This window comes from Pseudorca crassidens, chromosome 1 (genome assembly GCF_039906515.1).
Source record: "Pseudorca crassidens isolate mPseCra1 chromosome 1, mPseCra1.hap1, whole genome shotgun sequence".
NCBI lineage: Eukaryota > Metazoa > Chordata > Mammalia > Artiodactyla > Delphinidae > Pseudorca > Pseudorca crassidens.
In genome coordinates, this window is record NC_090296.1 from 23,024,383 (window position 1) to 23,041,824 (window position 17,442).

General features: G+C 35.8%; 1 protein-coding gene across 3 annotated transcripts in view; it reads left to right on the top strand.

Moving 5' to 3' along the window:
* CEP128 (centrosomal protein 128) overlaps positions 1–17,442 on the top strand; it is a 437,869-nt gene that overhangs the window by 202,267 nt on the left and 218,160 nt on the right. For all 3 annotated transcript variants that reach the window (XM_067728864.1, XM_067728857.1, XM_067728871.1), the window contains one exon: positions 1,464–1,656. In XM_067728864.1, the coding sequence (XP_067584965.1) occupies positions 1,464–1,656 (193 nt within the window). The remainder of the gene's footprint in view (positions 1–1,463; positions 1,657–17,442) is intronic.

Genomic DNA, 17,442 nt, shown 5'->3' on the forward strand with positions numbered 1-17,442 from the left:
ATAGGGCAAGGTCCCAAAGGGTCCTTAGTACTGGAACTTCTGTCTCTGGAATTTTGGGTGCATCACCCTTTTGGCATGTGGATGTATTCACCAACCTGGAAGCTCATCGTATCTCATTGTTCAGGAGTCTTTATAGAATTTAATCTTCAGTCCTCCCCTGCCTGTCCCCCACCCCCCTTCTTAGAGGTTGATGAGTAGGATTGTAAGTTTCAACTCTCTAATGATCAGCCCCTTACGGAGGCTATCTGGGGGCCCCACCCTAAGCCACCTCATTAACATAAGCTCTGGTCTGATCAAAAGTGCTTTGTTATTAATAAATCATGCCTTTATAAGCATGATTTCCATTTTTCTTCACCCAACATATTATACATTTGTTACCTTACAATATAAGTGTATAATTTATGCATAATTTGACTAATGACAGTATTTTGTTCTATGTCACCATCTGTTAGACCTTCTGACCAAAGGAACTGCCTTTTTTTTCATTTCTGGGGATGTTTGAAAGCTGATGTATGTGGGGAGACCCCGGTCTAAGGGCCATATCCCAGTTCTGCTTCATCATAGGCTAATTCTATCACAGCTACTTTTAATATACTGGGGCATGTCCTAAGAACCTTCTAGACTTCTAGAGGCCTAGAACATTCTTGCTTATGGATTCATGCTATTCAGGGAAATTGTCCCTTTGCTTAATCTCATTTTGCCTTCTAGTTCATGACTTCCCCTATTTTGCTTCTTTGAGGTGAAGACTGTTTAGATTATTTAAAATCAACTAGAAATTGGATGATAGTCTCACTTGGGAAGGTCCTAAGACCCGACTGAAATTCTGTTCTATTGAAGGTGGAAGAAAGATTTCTTTTCTCATCCCTGTTTTAAATATCTAAGTATTAGAGTTGGTGAGGTTAGAGTCCATGGAAAAGAGAGTTGCTTTGATTGAATTTCCTAGTTTTAAATGTGGAAAAATGCAGACTTTATCTGCCTCATGCCATACAGAATCTCTCTCTACCTGATTAGCTGGACCCTTGGGGATATGCATTTTTAGAAACAAAACTAGGAATTTTATCTTATTTTTTAATCTCTAAAATTCCCTTCATAACCAGTTTCTAGGTCTATTATGGGGTGTTTTGGATCTTCAAATGCTTGTACCAGACTGCTTTATATATCAAATTAGGGGGTTAATTGTATTACACCTGGAAGTTTAGGAGGCCAAACTTTTCTGTAGTACTGCCTTTCCAAAGATGATAGAGTATACCAAATATTTTATAAAAATCCAAGGAAATCATTTCTGCACCAACTTTTAACTGATATAAACCATTATGCAAATTAAAACATTATGGGTATTTTAAAATTTTGCTTAAATTTGTTGGTTATTGTCTAAATTCAGATTATCATGACTTTCTCATGTTTTGGAATGCTACTGTTTTCTAGATTTTTTAAAAAATTAGATATAACTGTCATATTTTTAGACTAAACTTCAATGGCTCTGTGAGGAACTGAGAGAGAGAGAAAACAGAGAGAAAAGTCTACGGCACCAGCTGATGTTGTGCAGACAACAACTCGGGAACATGACTGAAAACAAGGAGGCTGAGCTTCAGTGTCTCTTTGAACAGATAGAAAGACAGGAGCAGCTTCTGGAAGAAATACATCGGGAGAAGAGAGGTGTGTTAACTGCTCTTACTCTTTTATTTTTCTTTGTTTATATTTGTGGAATCTTATGTTTGGGAAAAAAATTCTGTTTCTCTTGGCTCTGGTTTGAACTACAGAATTTCCAAATTTGTCTCCTTTCCTTGTCTCTTGTCTCCTTATCTTCATTTCTGGGTCTAGAAGAGAAAACTGTTTCTCCTTGAGAATTTCTCCTTCAGCTACTGTATCCCTCCTGTGTACATAGATAGCATTTGTGTCTGTTGGCCATTTGCAAGTGCTAATTTGCTAAGACATGCTTGTTCTTCCCTGGTAAAATGCCAAAATTTATATTTTACTTCAGTAAAATACCCATTAATTCATTCAACAGATATATACTTTGTGTCTATTTTGTCTTCGGTACTATTATAGGTGCTAAGGATATTATCAGTAAATGAGAAAAAAAATCCTACTCTTCCTTTTTTTTTTTGGTTGCGTTGGGTGGCCTTCGTTGCTGCGTGTGGGCTTTCTCCAGTTGCGGCGAGCAGGGGCTACTCTTCGTTGTGGTGCGTGGGCTTCTCATTGCGGGGGCTTCTATTATTGCGGAGCACGGGCTCTAGGCGTGCAGGCTTCAGTTGTAGCACGCGGGCCCTAGACCACGTGGGCTTCAGTAGTTGTGGTGCACGCACTTCAGTAGTTGTGGCGTGTGGACTCAGTAGCTGTGGCTCACAGGCTCTAGAGCACAGGCTCAGTAGTTGTGACTCACGGGGTTAGTTGCTCCATGGCATGTGGGATATTCCTGGACCAGGGGTTGAACCTGTGTCCCCTGCATTGGCAGGCAGATTCTTAACCACTGCGCCACCAGGAAAGTCCCCAAAATCCTACTCTCGTTTACTTTACATTATATTGAGTGGGGTGACAAAATAAATGTGATAAATGAGTAAATTATGTAATATATGAGGTTATAAGCACGTTGTTGAAAGCAGTAGAGTAAGGGAAGGAGAGTTTGGGAGAGCACGGCACAAGGTTTAATATGTAGGCAATACTTAACTTTAAAAGTTAGACAAGAGTCATGGAAAATTACCTTTCTGTTTGGTTCTACTAGGGATGGATATAATGGGAAGAAGAAAAATAGCATCAGGTATAGGAATCCTATGTGTATCTTATGTTGTGTTGGCCTTAGGCTTTTTTTTAATATATAAATTTATTTATTTATGTATTTATTTTGGCTGTGTTGGGTCTTCATTGCTGCACGCAGACTTTCTCTAGTTGTGGTGAGCAGGGGCTACTCATTGTTGTGGTGCATGGGCTTCTCATTGCGGTGGCTTCTTTTGTTGTGGCCACAGGCTTTAGGGTGTGCAGGCTTCAGTAGTTGCAGCATGCGAGCTCAGTAGTTGTGGCTTGTGGGCTTTAGAGCACAAGTTCAGTAGCTGTGGCTCACAGACTTTGTTGCTCCGCAGCATGTGGGATCTTCCCGGACCAGGGATTGAACTCGTGTCCCCTGCGTTGGCAGGTGGATTCTTAACCACTGCGCCACCAGGGAAGTTCAAGGCTTTTTCTCTTGCTGAACTTTATTAAGAACCAGAAAGAGGAGTCATATAGTGTCCCACTAAGAAAAACTAAACATTAACATATGATAATTCTTTTTAAAATAATTTTTTTGTTTTTTATTTTAGTGATCAGGATTATTATCTCTACACATACTACTTAAAAATTGTTTATTACTGTCCTGCAGTGATTCTCAAATTTTGGTATCAGAATCACTTTACATTCTTAAAATTTTTCAGAACTCAAAGATCTTTTATTAATGTACATTGTGTATATCAATATATATCATATTAAAAATTAAAACTGGCTATTTGAAAATATTTATACCTTTAAGATAATAATTATAAATCCATTCATACTAACATAAAAATCAATGAAATTTAACTGTTTTTCAATACAAAAAAATTAAAGAGTGACTTTGTTTTTTGAACGTTTGGAAATCTCTTTAATTGCTGTCTTAAAAGAAGATGGCTGCATTTTCAGTTTTGCTTCTTCATCTAATCTGTTGTTACATTACCTGTCATGTAATGCCTGAAGAAACTGCATTTTACATTCATGAGAAATTGAATGTGGAAAAGACAAGTAACATTTTAGTATTATAATTAAGGGGTCTTGGATGGTGCCCAAACACCCTTTGAGAATTGCTGGTCTAGTGCAATTGAAAGATGTAAATTGTGCCAATAGTAAAAGTTAGGGATGCCCTTTAATTTTTTTTTTTAAAGACAGTACAGTAGAATCTGTAATGGAACTTATAGATAAAACACTATATGATCTCTGTACATGTTATATGTCATAGCCTATCCACTAATTAACACTAGATTACAACCCCATTTTTCTTTTAGTAAATATTTATCAGTATTGGCACTGTGTAAGTCATTTCTTTGCATAAGGAATATGCAGTAGTCTATTATAAAATCATAAAACTGTCATTGGGGAGAAATGCAAAAGAACCACATATCTGTGCATTTAGATAATTATATCAAATGCCCAGCTTTTTCATAAAAGCTTCAGAAGGTGAGGTATAAAGTTTGTAATCTCTCAAAGTGATTGCCTTTATTTCTACTTTTTTAATTTAATAAAAATTTATTGCTCGTCTTGTTATCTATAGAGCACTTGAATTCCTTTATACATCTTAGAATCAGCTCGTCAATCTTAGAAAAGAACCTACTGGTGTTTTGATAGGGTTATGTTAAATGTATAGATGAATTTGAGAATGGACATCTTAATATTGATGATATTTTCCAATCTATGAACATGGTGTATCTATCCATTAATTTAGATTGTCTTTAACTTTTCTCATGATGTTTTGTAATTTTCAGCAAACAGGTCTTGCACATCCTTTTTAGATTTATTCCTATTTTTTAAATTTATGATGTTATATAAAATAACTTTAAAATTTGAATTTCTAACATTCTTTTCTAGTAGGTATAAATACAATTGATTTTTTTGTATATTAAACTTGTATTTTGTAACCTTAAGCTCATTTATTAGTTGTAGTAGCTTTTAGTAGTTGTTGTTGTTTATTCCTTGCACTTAGAGTTTTCCTTGTACACGATCATGTCCTCTGCAAATAAGGACAGTTTTGCTTTCTTCTTTCTTTTGTTTTTCCCTTGTCTTAATCAACTGGTTGGAACCTTCAGTACATATTAAACTAACCTTGTTTTCCTGGGATAAACTCCAATTTGTCAAAACGTATTTCTCCTTTTACGTGTGGCTGGATTTGATTTAGTGATAGTTTGTTAAGAATTTTTGCATCTATGTGGGTGAGGAATATTGATTTATAACTTCTTTTCTTGTAATGTCTTTATCAGATTTAAATGTTAGTATAACAGTGACTCTTAACATGAGTTGTGTTTCCCTTTTATTTTTGGGAAACATTTGTGTAAAGTATTTGTATTATTTCTTTGTAAATGTAGCATAAAATTCATCAATGAAATCTTCTGCGCCTGTAGTTTTTGTTTTGGGAAGGTTTTTAATTTTAAACCTGAATTCTTTAATAGATGTATGGTTTTTCAGAATTTCTACTTCTTCTTGAGTCAGTTTTGTTACTGTGTGCCTTTTAAGATATTTTTCCATTTTATTGCAGTTGTCAAATGTATTGGCTTAAAGCTTTTTGTAATATCCCCTTTTTAATTCTTTTAGTTTCTGTAAGATCTGTGCTGATGTCTCTTATTATATTCCTGATATTGGTAATTTGTTTTCTCTTTTTTTCTTTATTAAGTCTTGCTGAGGGTTTTATTACTATTTTTAAGGAAACAGCCTTCAAATTTAAATTTTTTTCTGTTGTTTGTCTTTTTAATGTTTTATCGATCTCTATTGTTATTTTTATTTCCTTTCTTTTACTTCCTTTTTGTAGCATTTGTTATTCTCCTGGATTCCCAAGTTGAAAATTTATTTTAATACTTCTCTTTCCTAATATAGTCATTTAAAGTTATAAATTTCCATCTTAGCAATACTTCAAATGCATTCCACAAATTCTGGTATCTTGTCTTTTTATTATCACTTAGTCTGAATTAGAAAATATTTCCCTTGTGATTTCTTCTCTGACCTATGGGTTTTTTTTGAAGTGTACTACTTAATTTCCAGTTATGTAGTTTTCTAGATATTTTATCATCAGTTTCTAAATTTAGTACCCTTGCAGTCATAAAACATACTCTTGATTCAATGATTTTGATCCTTTTCTGAGACTTGTTTTATGGCCCCAAATGTGGTCTATCTTAGTAAATTTTCCGTGTGCACTTGAAAATGTTATGTTCTGAATTTATTGTGAAATGTTCTGTAAAAATCACTTATGCTAAATTGTTTCACACTGTTCTATGTCCCTGGTGATTCCTATATCCCTACTGATACTGTTAATTTCTTTTTTTGAAATTGTTTATTTCTATCAGTAACTGATAGAGGATTTTTAAAATATCCAGCTATTACTTTGTGTGTGTGATTTTTTTTTTCTCCAAATATTTTGAAACTCAGTTATTAGATCCCATCTTAGTATTGATTGTGGAAATGCATCTAGTTAGGAGCCTGTTGTAAGTCTCAGTAAAAGCAAAAGAGGGACTGACAGAGGACATTAGTAGTGGCAACAAATGCAAAAGATTTTGTGGAGGAATTAGTGCAGGATTGACCAGTGTAGGTGAATGAGAGAGAAAACTCACAGGATACTGTAAGGTCTTAGTGGTTTTGCCATTGGGAGAAATAGCAAAGTTGGGAAGGAGGAGCTGATTTGGTGGGAGAACAAGAGGGATCCTGTTTTTATCTATTCCTTAAAATCATAAGAAAAGGTCTCAGGAAGACCCAAACTTCTGTGACAGAGAGATGATATGTTAGTTTCTTGCCTTATGGGTATAAGATGTATTATGTGTAAGATGTTTTAGGTGCTACCTGGTGATTCAGAAATAATGAGAACTTAATATGGGTAATGAAGACCAAGCAAAGGCTGTTGTAGTTGCCTACTTACAAATGTATCTATTAGGAAGTAGGATGAAATAAATATGTTATTAGAAATATAAGCACCATGTTCCTGGTGAAAAGGGGAGTACTGATTACTTCTGTTAAGGCCCATATGGGGAGGTTTTTTGTAGGACATGTCTTTTGATTTACATGTTGAAAAATGCAGCAGGATTTCTATAAGAAAGAGGAGGAGGAAAACTTCTCTCCAGGGGTTATCTGCATAGTGATCTCTTCTTGCATATTTCAGCATTTGTTTACAATGGTATACATAGAAGAGGTGGAGGACAGCCAAACTGATGATTAAATTTAGATATTTCTGAAGTATTAAAGTTAATTGTTGTAGAAATTTATATTTGATTCCCTTCACTATCTTACGAAATTGTTAGGTAGAACAATGTTAACCTATTTATAAGTGAAACATGACAGAGAAACTTCCTATTCATTGGAATAACCATTCTCTGCACTAATATTCTTAGTTTGATTTAGTGTCATATTAACTGATATGTGCCAGGTTAACCTAGGCCCATGTACAAGGAGTTTCTGTCAGTGAGTGCTGCCAGATTTGTAAATCTGAGTTGTTTTATGTTTCCTGGGCTATTTTAGGCCTGTAGGTTGGAGCTGGAGTGTTCCAGAAGGAGAGGAAACCTATTGAGAAGTTAATGTCTTAGACCTCTTAGAAGTTTAGTAGTTATTGACTTAGAATTTCTTTTTCTTTTTTTTTTTTAATTGGGATATAGTTGTTTTACAGTGTTGTGTTAGTTTCTACTGTACAGCGAAGTGGAGTTCCCTGTGCTATACAGCGGGTTCTCATTAGTTATCTTTGACTTAGAAATTCTTCATTGTTATGAAACAATATTTGACGATCATGCAACTTATATAAATGTTAGTCATTGTCTAGTCTAATAACAAGGAAAACCAATTTTTTCTATTGCCTATTGGAGTATAATTAAAAATTCTAAATTAAGGGATAATTTCTAAGTGTCATGTAATTTATTTGGATTCTGGTTATTTTAGCACTTTAGTTTACATTTCACCGGTTTGTTCGGAAGTTTAGTGATCTTGATCATTAGAGATAATGAAAGATTATTTTAATTGATTGAGGAAATTATTTGAACTCATTAAACTATTTTGTTTAATGTGAAATTATGTCTTCCCTCATGTATTTTCAGGCTTTCTTCATAATTATTTTCAAAAACCAATTGAAAAACAGTGGGTTTTTAAAAAATTATGTCCACTATTTGAGTCAAATCAGAATTTCATTTTAATCTTAATCTGTGTTTTTGCTTATATATGTTTCATTACAATAATTTTACTTCTCATGTGTTTAGTGTTATGATTGAAATCTAGCCAGGCCAGAGGTCAACAGGGATTGAAATTAAACTCAATTGGCTAAATGTTCCTAGGACCAGCATTGAATAAATTAATGATATGCCTGGAGCTCCTGATAACCAGATCTATGCAGGTGTCAACTTTGAATTATATAATCAACATTCACATTGTTAGTGAGTAAATTGACAATAGAAAGTTATGGCTAATTATTCTTTAGTTAGGTATAAATATCTCCACCCACCTGCCCATGTGGGTAATGAACCTGATGCTTGTACTACTTCTATTGGCTAAACTTAATTTTGGAGACAAACGTTTTCAATATTTTAAGTAATATAGTCCGTTAGCAACAGTGAAGTATTGATTGAATGGAGAGTTCAGATATTTAAAGTTTACATTTTTCCTCTCCTAAATTATTGGATGTATTTCTGTATTCTGGAAAATCCAGAAATGTTAAATATACTATACAAATGAATTCTTAGATTTTCTTCTTTGATCCTTTTATAGATTATTTGTATTATTTTCTGCTGTTTCATACGACAGCAAAGCTGGTCTACTTAAATTTGAATCATGAGCATATTCAGGGAGAAAAAATAAGATAAAGTTGCATGTGCTAAAATGATTTGATGTGAGTTTTTAGGTTAGTAATTAGCTTTTATTAAATTCAAAGCATATCTTTGCTGTGTTTGAGCTCTTTTAAGCTAATGCTTCTTTTCTATTTTTGTTTTGTATATATTCGTTATCGATTGTAGTAGGCAGAATAATACCAGCTCACATCCCCCAAAGATGTCTACATCCTAATCCCCAGAACCTTTTAATATGTTACATTATATGCCAAAAGAGATTTTGTAGCTGTATTCAAATAAGGGTTTAGAGGAGGTGACATTGTCCTGGATTATCTATTTAGGCTATTGTAATCATAAGCATTCTTAGAAGTGAAAGAGGAAGCAGAAAAGGGAGTCAGATGATTCGATGTGAGAAAGACTCAATGTACCATTCATTGATGGCCTTGAAGATAGAGGAAGTTGACCAAAGCCAAGGAATGTGGCTGGTCTCTAAGAAGCTAGAAAAGTTAAGGAAATTGATTCTTCTCTGGAACCTCTAGAAAGGAATGCAACCTTGCTGACACCGTGATTTTAGCCCAGTGAGACCCGTACAGGACTTCTAGTGTACAGAATTGTAACATCATAAATTTGCATTGTTCTAATGCAGAAAGTCTGTGGTAATTTGTTACAGTGTACATGCAAACTAATACACCAATAAAATCATGAAGTTAGAGATTTGTAATAGTTTCTCTGTCTCTTGGTTCTCAGTTCTGTTTATGTCAAGTAATTCTCCAGCCTGCCTGAACCTCTTTGGGTACATGTGCCCATCTTTGGACATTTGTCAGAAAGTTAAGAATATATGTATATTACTTTCAGTCTACTAAAACTAACTTTGAAATGCACTGAGACAGTTCTCAAAATGTGTGAAATGTGGTACTTTCAAAATGAATATAATTTCATTATATTCACCTGTATAACATTTATTGCTGTGTGCCTGATACTGTTTAAGTGCTTTAAGCAATTCATTATTTCAGTTGTTCCCAAATAGGTACCATCATTCAGCTTTCAAAAAAAATAAAACAATCAGGTTTATTTTTCTTGGAAGAAATACTACAAAGTAACTAGATACACATTATGACTATTTTTTTGGAATACGCGGGCCTCTCACTGCTGTGGCCTCTCCCGTTGTGGAGCACAGGCTCCGGACGCACAGGCTCAGCAGCCATGGCTCACGGGCCCAGCCGCTCCGCGGCATGTGGGATCTTCCCGGACCGGGGCACGAACCCGTGTCCTCTGCATCGGCAGGCGGACTCTCAACCACTGCGCCATCAGGGAAGCCCCACATTATGACTTTTATGGTCCCTTAGGCATTTTTGCCTTCATGGGTCCCTTCAAAGAAAATTAGATTTTTGACTACATGGGTATGAAGATGAATATAATCCAGGCTAGATTTATTATTATATATTCATTATTATATTTGTTTTTCTTCTGGCTTTATAATCAGTTAAGATGAAAACATTTTCATTGGCTGTAGACGCTGTGCCTACTGTGCTTAGTGGAAAAGTATAGGCTGGATGTAAGAGTATAGGCTATGCTCTGAGGTCCTCTGGGGGCTCTAGCTGTGCAGTAGGTGGTGAGGGAGACACTGATAATGGGTTTCCTTAGGAAGTTACATATGGGGAACCTGAGTCTGAGTAGGCATGAGCTAGGCAAGGGATGACGGCAAAGTTGTCCTAGCAGAGGGAACCACGTGTGTGAAGGGCTGAAGTGGGAAGGAGCTTGGCTGGAACATAATGAGATAAGGAAATTAAAGTGCAGACACAAAGATTGTGGTTGACCTAATGTTATACACCTACTAGATTAAAAAAAATTATTTGTCCCTACAGTGAACTCAATTTTCAGATGACTGGTACACATTTGGTAGATATTAAGCTTCAATTTGTGGTTGCATTCTTGACTAAGTATTTGAAATTTGATTATTCTTTATTGTTGATGGAGCTGGGATCCATAATGCTTTAGATAACAGATGTGATGGCTGAGAATAAACATGCGTGCCGTGAAATTTAAAATGGAAATATTTTAAAATAGTGGATGGCAACATATTGTATATAAAGCTTATATTGCTTTATAGCTATGAAATTTTAATTTGAAACTCCAAGGAAAATTTTCTTAATTTATTAATTTGAAAGCTTTCCTGAGAGCATTTAAAACCTACCCTTACACTTATGATTTGAAAGAAAGATTGCTTTCTTCTACTTCCTCGTCTCCTGCAACTAGTGACTTTACCAAGATTTTTTTGGTGGTTTCTCACCTATCTACTCCTCCCTCTGCATTTAGACTACTGTCTTATTTAGCTCCTTATTCCTTCATATCTTCTAAGGTTGCTGAAGCTTCTTATTTGCAAGGTCCTCCTGACTTCTAGTTGCTGTCTTCTACTTGATTGGGCTTTACCTCTGAGCCTGCCAGAGCCCCCAAGACAGATGACTTTCCCAAGGAGGCACACTCCTATGGGTGTGTTCAGGTTCACACCATTCCCTGGGCCCCAGATATCCTCCATCTATTTCTCTGCTATTTAATAAAGCATTTGGTAAACTGACATCTTTTAGGAATAACCTTGAATATGCTTAGATTACTACAAAAACAGGAAATCATTTTAAAACTGTGATTTTGTAATTTTTATAATGAATTACTTGGCAACACACCCCATAATTGATCTCCACCCAGTAGTGCTTCATTGGAGAAAACACACCATGTGCACACACACCACTGCTGTTCTAATCAGTTCTGCCAGATGCATCTTCATTAAATACAGCTTAGAGCCCATGACTGCTCGGCTCAGATACCTTCTGTGGCTTTCTCCCTGCTGAATAATTAATGTTCAAACTCTTACAGGTGCCCCATCGTTTTTTCCCTCTCTTTCCTTGTTATCACCCTTGCTAGGAACATTTTTCCTTTTACTACCCTATTTCTGTTAAAACTTTTGGATATTGCATGACATTTGCCATTTACTGCCCTTTCCTCTGATTATCTGCATATATGTCTCTTTATATTTTTAATCTCTTGTTTTTAGACCCTTGTTTTCCCATTGCATCTGGCATCATGTTTTATATTGAAACAGGAAATAAACATACTTACTGAATGTTTGGGTAAGTGGGCAGGTGGATGGATGGATGGATAGATCAATAGATAAATGGATAGCACAGATTTAGCATCCTTCTTCTTTATCCCATTTATTATGGTGTCTTCATCAGAAGCTATATCCCCTTATCATATCTACTCTTAGACACTTAGGTCTGTTCTACCAATCAAAAAGAAAACAAACATCAGTGTTGATTTATTCTCATTTCTGCTTCTTCAAGACACGGGAATAAACATGAAGTAATAGACAACTTGGAATTATCCACCAAACTACTCTGATGATGTCCTGTATTAACTAAGCTGTTTTCAATATATCTTTTGAAACTAGGATAATTGGCAATAAGAGAAGCTTTCCGCTATTTATCTTTCCAGAGTCAAGTCCTTCAAGTTCTCCCTAATTTGGAAAGACTTTGATACACACATTCTCTTTCCTAGTTTAGATGAATAGTTCATCACATCAACCATGAGAGATTACAGACTTGCTTTATTTCCTATTGAAACTATTCACTTTGTTCTCTAGTATTTAAAATTCATTTCTTAATCATGTCACACTTTGAAAAGATTCCTCACCACAGTCCCCTACAGGTGATGTTTGATCTCTATGTTCAACTGTTCAGCCTCATTGTCTTTGAGATAGCCTTAGGCGAATGAAGGAAGCTAGCATTTCTTGAGGGCTTGCTAATATTCAGGATTTTATATGTTGTTTATATGTTTTATATGTCTTATTTCATATTTAAAACAACCATGAGAGGTTATTAATCACATTTTACAGTCGGGCAGCTGAGTCTGGGAAGCAGTGGGGGTAGATTGTTTCTCACAAGATGGGACAGTGAATTACAGATGGGAGAGGACTTTGTGAAACTCAGGGTTGTGTTCCTACTATCATATCACATGTCAATATGAATCAGCACTCCACAATCAACTTCAGTGGGCCTTGCAAACTGGAAACAACCTGTTCTTCCTCACTTTTTGGGGATCTAGTTCCTGAAGCTGTAAAGATATCAAGTTTTTATTAAGAATGTTAGAAAGAAAATTGCTCTGTCAAAATATCTTTTTTGGCTACCATAACAACTAAACCACTAAAAATGCTTTTCTAGAAAAAAATGGTCAGTTTTGCTGTTTGGACGTTAACTCCCTAGTTGTGATAGCTCTAATATTCCCAGAATTTTCTTTCACGTCATTTTAGCATGTGGTAGTCTATAATTTCTTGGCTAGGAATAGCAAGCCTCAGGCCCATTTAATGAAGTTAATTCTAATATGGAATAGATCCTTTCTCTCCCATAAATAGGGAACTAAGTTCAAACCATCTACTTTTTTGGTCATGAGAAGTTTGGCTCTCTTCAAAGGTTTCAGAGTTCACTGGGTTCAGGACAGGTGTGTATCCAATTTATAATTCACAGTTTCTTCCTTCTTTCCTCCCTTAACATGGTCGTATCTCCGCCCTAGAACCTCAGCCGAGTCTGGCAGTGTCATCAACAGTTGCCCTCAGGTTAACGTCCCTCTACCTTCTTCGGTTCTGACTGTAGTGACTCAACACACCTTAACACAGAGCACTTTCATCATGAGAAGAGGGATGTAAACTGCAGCTGAAGGAATTAGCTAAGATGTAAAGATATTTTGAAACTCTGAGGTTACTAGAAACTAAAATGTCTATGGCAGTTGGAAGGAGTTTTTTCTTCAAAGATCTTCAGAAGGGGAGACATCTATGTAGTATGATTTAGCAGCAGTGAAATGCTAATGATTATGAACAAGTAGAGGAGTTAGTTTTCTTATTCTTTCTTTAACTGAAATTGTGAACTCTCATTTAAACAAGGAACTGACCTTGCTTTCCAGGCACTTTGTGGCGATGGCTGTTTAATGTGAACATTTCACAGAGGTATATTTCTAGGTAACATGATCTCTTGTTCTTCCATATCAGTGAGGCCTCCGATGGGTTTAGTTTAATATTTGTATCTTTGTTCATGGTGAGGTTAAAATGATTTTTAGGGCAGCACAGGCAAGACAAAATGGCGGCTGTGTGTAATACATCTTCAGAGATACTCTCTAAACACACAAATTCTCATAATATTTCACTAAATATGCTTATCATAATGGTGTTTATTAAGGGAGGAGAGGAAAGGCAAATGCAATTTCAATGAAATAACAAGTTTTCAAGCAAACATTCTTCATGTACAAGTTCTTCTCAAAAAATAAACTGTTAAAAGAGGAAAATATAGCTAATTAATGTGTGTTTATATTCCACTTGGAAATCAGTGTAAAAACACAGGCCTACTGTATTCACACTGTTCTGCAATATTGATATCTGCATATATGTTTATACTAATTTTCTACTTAAATCTAAAAATTATCACTTTTTTTTGCTCTTCTCTCAATCCAGGCAGAGAAATAATCTGTCAGTTATTAAGAGATAATAAAAAAGCTTTGATTTAAGTACATTAGGAATACGAATTAAGAATTTGAGGGAATTCCCTGGAGGTCCAGTGGTTAGGACTCCGTGCTTCCACTGCAGGGGGCACAGGTTCGATCCCTAGTCAGGGAACTAAAATCCTGCATGCTGTGCGGTGTGCCAAAAAAAAAAAAAAAAGAATTTGAAATATCTTTCTGCTCTTTGGATTTGAATTCGATACTAACACTTTCTATACAGTTGCCATAGAAATGTGTACCTGTACATCTTTTCCTCTTCTTTTGAAATCTGTGGAGCAAATATTTAAAATATACTTTCTGGCAGACAGGTGCTTTAGGGTTTGCTTTCTCTGACATCTGGAATGAGCTGGGATGAATGTCTGTACTTCCTCCTGAGGCTTCTGCTTGCAAACCTTTTTTATTGATTGATTATTTTTTAAAGTTTACTGTGAATTGATCTTCATTTCATGTTAAACTAAAGTACCTTACTGTTTAACTTCTTTACAATCACCCCTCCCCAGGTCAAATTGTAGCCTTGTTTTTGTGTAAGTCTTGGTGTAAGGCTGGCGTTAGACAAGACATAATTGTTGTTTGGCCTCCAATGTACGTCTCCATGTAAACCACTCTGAACTTTTTTACAGTGATTTTGTATTGGTCTTTCAATTTCCACGCTTCCATAACCATGTCCAGGTGACTAAGCATCTCATTACTTTTCCACAACTGTAGCTCCATCTAAATTTCTAGTTTATTTTTCATTTGAAATTTTTTTTACAGTCTTTCTTTAGTTCAGTTTTTCTCCATGAGCACCTTGAAATGTCTCCCTCCTTTTACATTTCTGGTTCTCAAATATTTTATTCACCTTTCAGCATCTCAGTCCTAAAGTCCATTTTGTAAGAAATTGGTTTGTAGGAATTAACTATGTTCACATTCAGCCCCTTCTCCTTGAAATATCCATCTATTCTTTTTTAAACTTAATTTTTTATTAAAATTTTTTTTGAAAGAAATATTCATTTATTCTTTTTTTTTTAAACATCTTTATTAGAGTATAATTGCTTTACAATGTTGTGTTAGCTTCTGCTGTGTAACAACATGAATCAGCTATACATATACATATATCCCCATATCCCCTCCCTCTTGCACCTCCCTCTCACCCTTCCTATCCCAGCCCTTTAAGTGGGCACAGAGCACCAAGCTGATCTCCCTGTGCCATGTGGATGCTTTCCACTAGCTATCTATTTTACTTTGATATTTTACTTTGATATATGTGTACATCTTCTTGATCCATGCATCTGTTGATGGACATTTAGGTTGTTTCCATGTCCTGGCTATTGTAAATAGTGCTGCAATGAATATTGTTATACACGACTTTTCTTGAATTATGGTGTTCTAAGGGTATATGCCCAGTAGTGGGATTGCTGGGTCGTGTGGTAGTTCTATTTTCCGTTTTATAAGGAACCTCCATACTGTTTGCCATAGTGGCTGTGTCAATTTACATTCTCACCAGCAGTGCAAGAGGGTTCCCTTTTCTCCACACCCTGTCTAGCGTTTATTTATTTATTTATTTATTTATTTTTAACATCTTTATTGGGGTATAATTGCTTTGCAATGGTGTGTTAGTTTCTGTTCTATAAAAAAGTGAATCAGTTATACATATACATATGTTCCCATATCTCTTCTCTCTTGCGTCTCCCTCCCTCCCACCCTCCCTATCCCACCCCTCCAGGCGGTCACAAAGCACCGAGCTGATCTCCCTGTGCTATGCGGCTGCTTCCCACTAGCTATCTACCTTACGTTTGGTAGTGTATATGTGTCCATGCCTCTCTCTCGCTTTGTCACAGCTCACCCTTCCCCCTCCCCATATCCTCAAGTCTGTTCTCCAGTAGGTCTGTGTCTTTATTCCTGTCTTACCCCTAGGTTCTTCATGACATTTTTTTTTCTTAAATTCCATATATATGTGTTAGCATATGGTATTTGTCTTTCTGTTTCTGACTTACTTCATTCTGTATGACAGACTCTAGGTCTGTCCACCTCATTACAAATAGCTCAATTTCGTTTCTTTTTATGGCTGAGTAATACTCCATTGTGTATATGTGCCACATCTTCTTTATCCATTCATCCGATGATGGGCACTTAGGTTGTTTCCATCTCCGGGCTATTGTAAATAGAGCTGCAGTGAACATTTTGGTACATGACTCTTTTTGAATTTTGGTTTTCTCAGGGTATATGCCCAGTAGTGGGATTGCTGGGTCATATGGTAGTTCTATTTGTAGTTTTTTAAGGAACCTCCATACTGTTCTCCATAGTGGCTGAACCAATTCACATTCCCACCAGCAGTGCAAGAGGGTTCCCTTTTCTCCACACCCTCTCCAGCATTTATTGTTTCTAGATTTTTTGATGATGGCCCTTCTGACTGGTGTGAGATGATATCTCATTGTAGTTTTGATTTGCATTTCTCTAATGATTAATGATGTTGAGCATTCTTTCATGTGTTTGTTGGCAGTCTGTATATCTTCTTTGGAGAAATGTCTATTTAGGTTTTCTGCCCATTTTTGGATTGGGTTGTTTGTTTTTTTTTTATTGAGCTGCATGAGCTTCTTGTAAATTTTGGAAATTAATCCTTTGTCCGTTGCTTCATTTGCAAATATTTTCTCCCATACTGAGGGTTGTCTTTTGGTCTTGTTTATGGTTTCCTTTGCTGTGCAAAAGCTTTGAAGTTTCATTAGGTCCCATTTGTTTATTTTTGATTTTATTTCCATTTCTGTAGGAGGTGGGTCAAAAAGGATCTTGCTGTGATTTATGTCATAGAGTGTTCTGCTTATGTTTTCCTCTAAGAGTTTTGTAGTGTCTAGCCTTACATTTAGGTCTTTAATCCATTTTGAGTTTATTTTTGTGTATGGTGTTAGGGGATGTTCTAATTTCATTCTTTTACATGTGGCTGTCCTGTTTTCCCAGCACCACTTAGTGAAGAGGCTGTCTTTACTCCATTGTATATTCTTGCCTCCTTTATCAAAGATAAGGTGACCATATGTGCGTGGGTTTATCTCTGGTCTTTCTATCCTGTTCCATTGATCTATGTTTCTCTTTTTTGTGCCAGTACCATACTGTCTTGATTACTGTAGCTTTGTAGTATAGTCTGAAATCAGGGAGCCTGATTCCTCTAGCTCCATTTTTCATTCTCAAGATTGCCTTGGTTATTCAGGGGCTTTTGTGTTTCCATACGAATTGTGAAATTTTTTGTTCTAGTTCTGTGAAAAATGCCATTGGTAGTTTGATAGGGATTGCATTGAATCTATAGATTGCTTTGGGTAGTATAGTCATTTTCACAATGTTGATTCTTCCAATCCAAGAACATGGTATATGTCTCCATCTGTTTGTATCATCTTTAATTTTTTCATCAGTGTCTTACAGTTTTCTACGT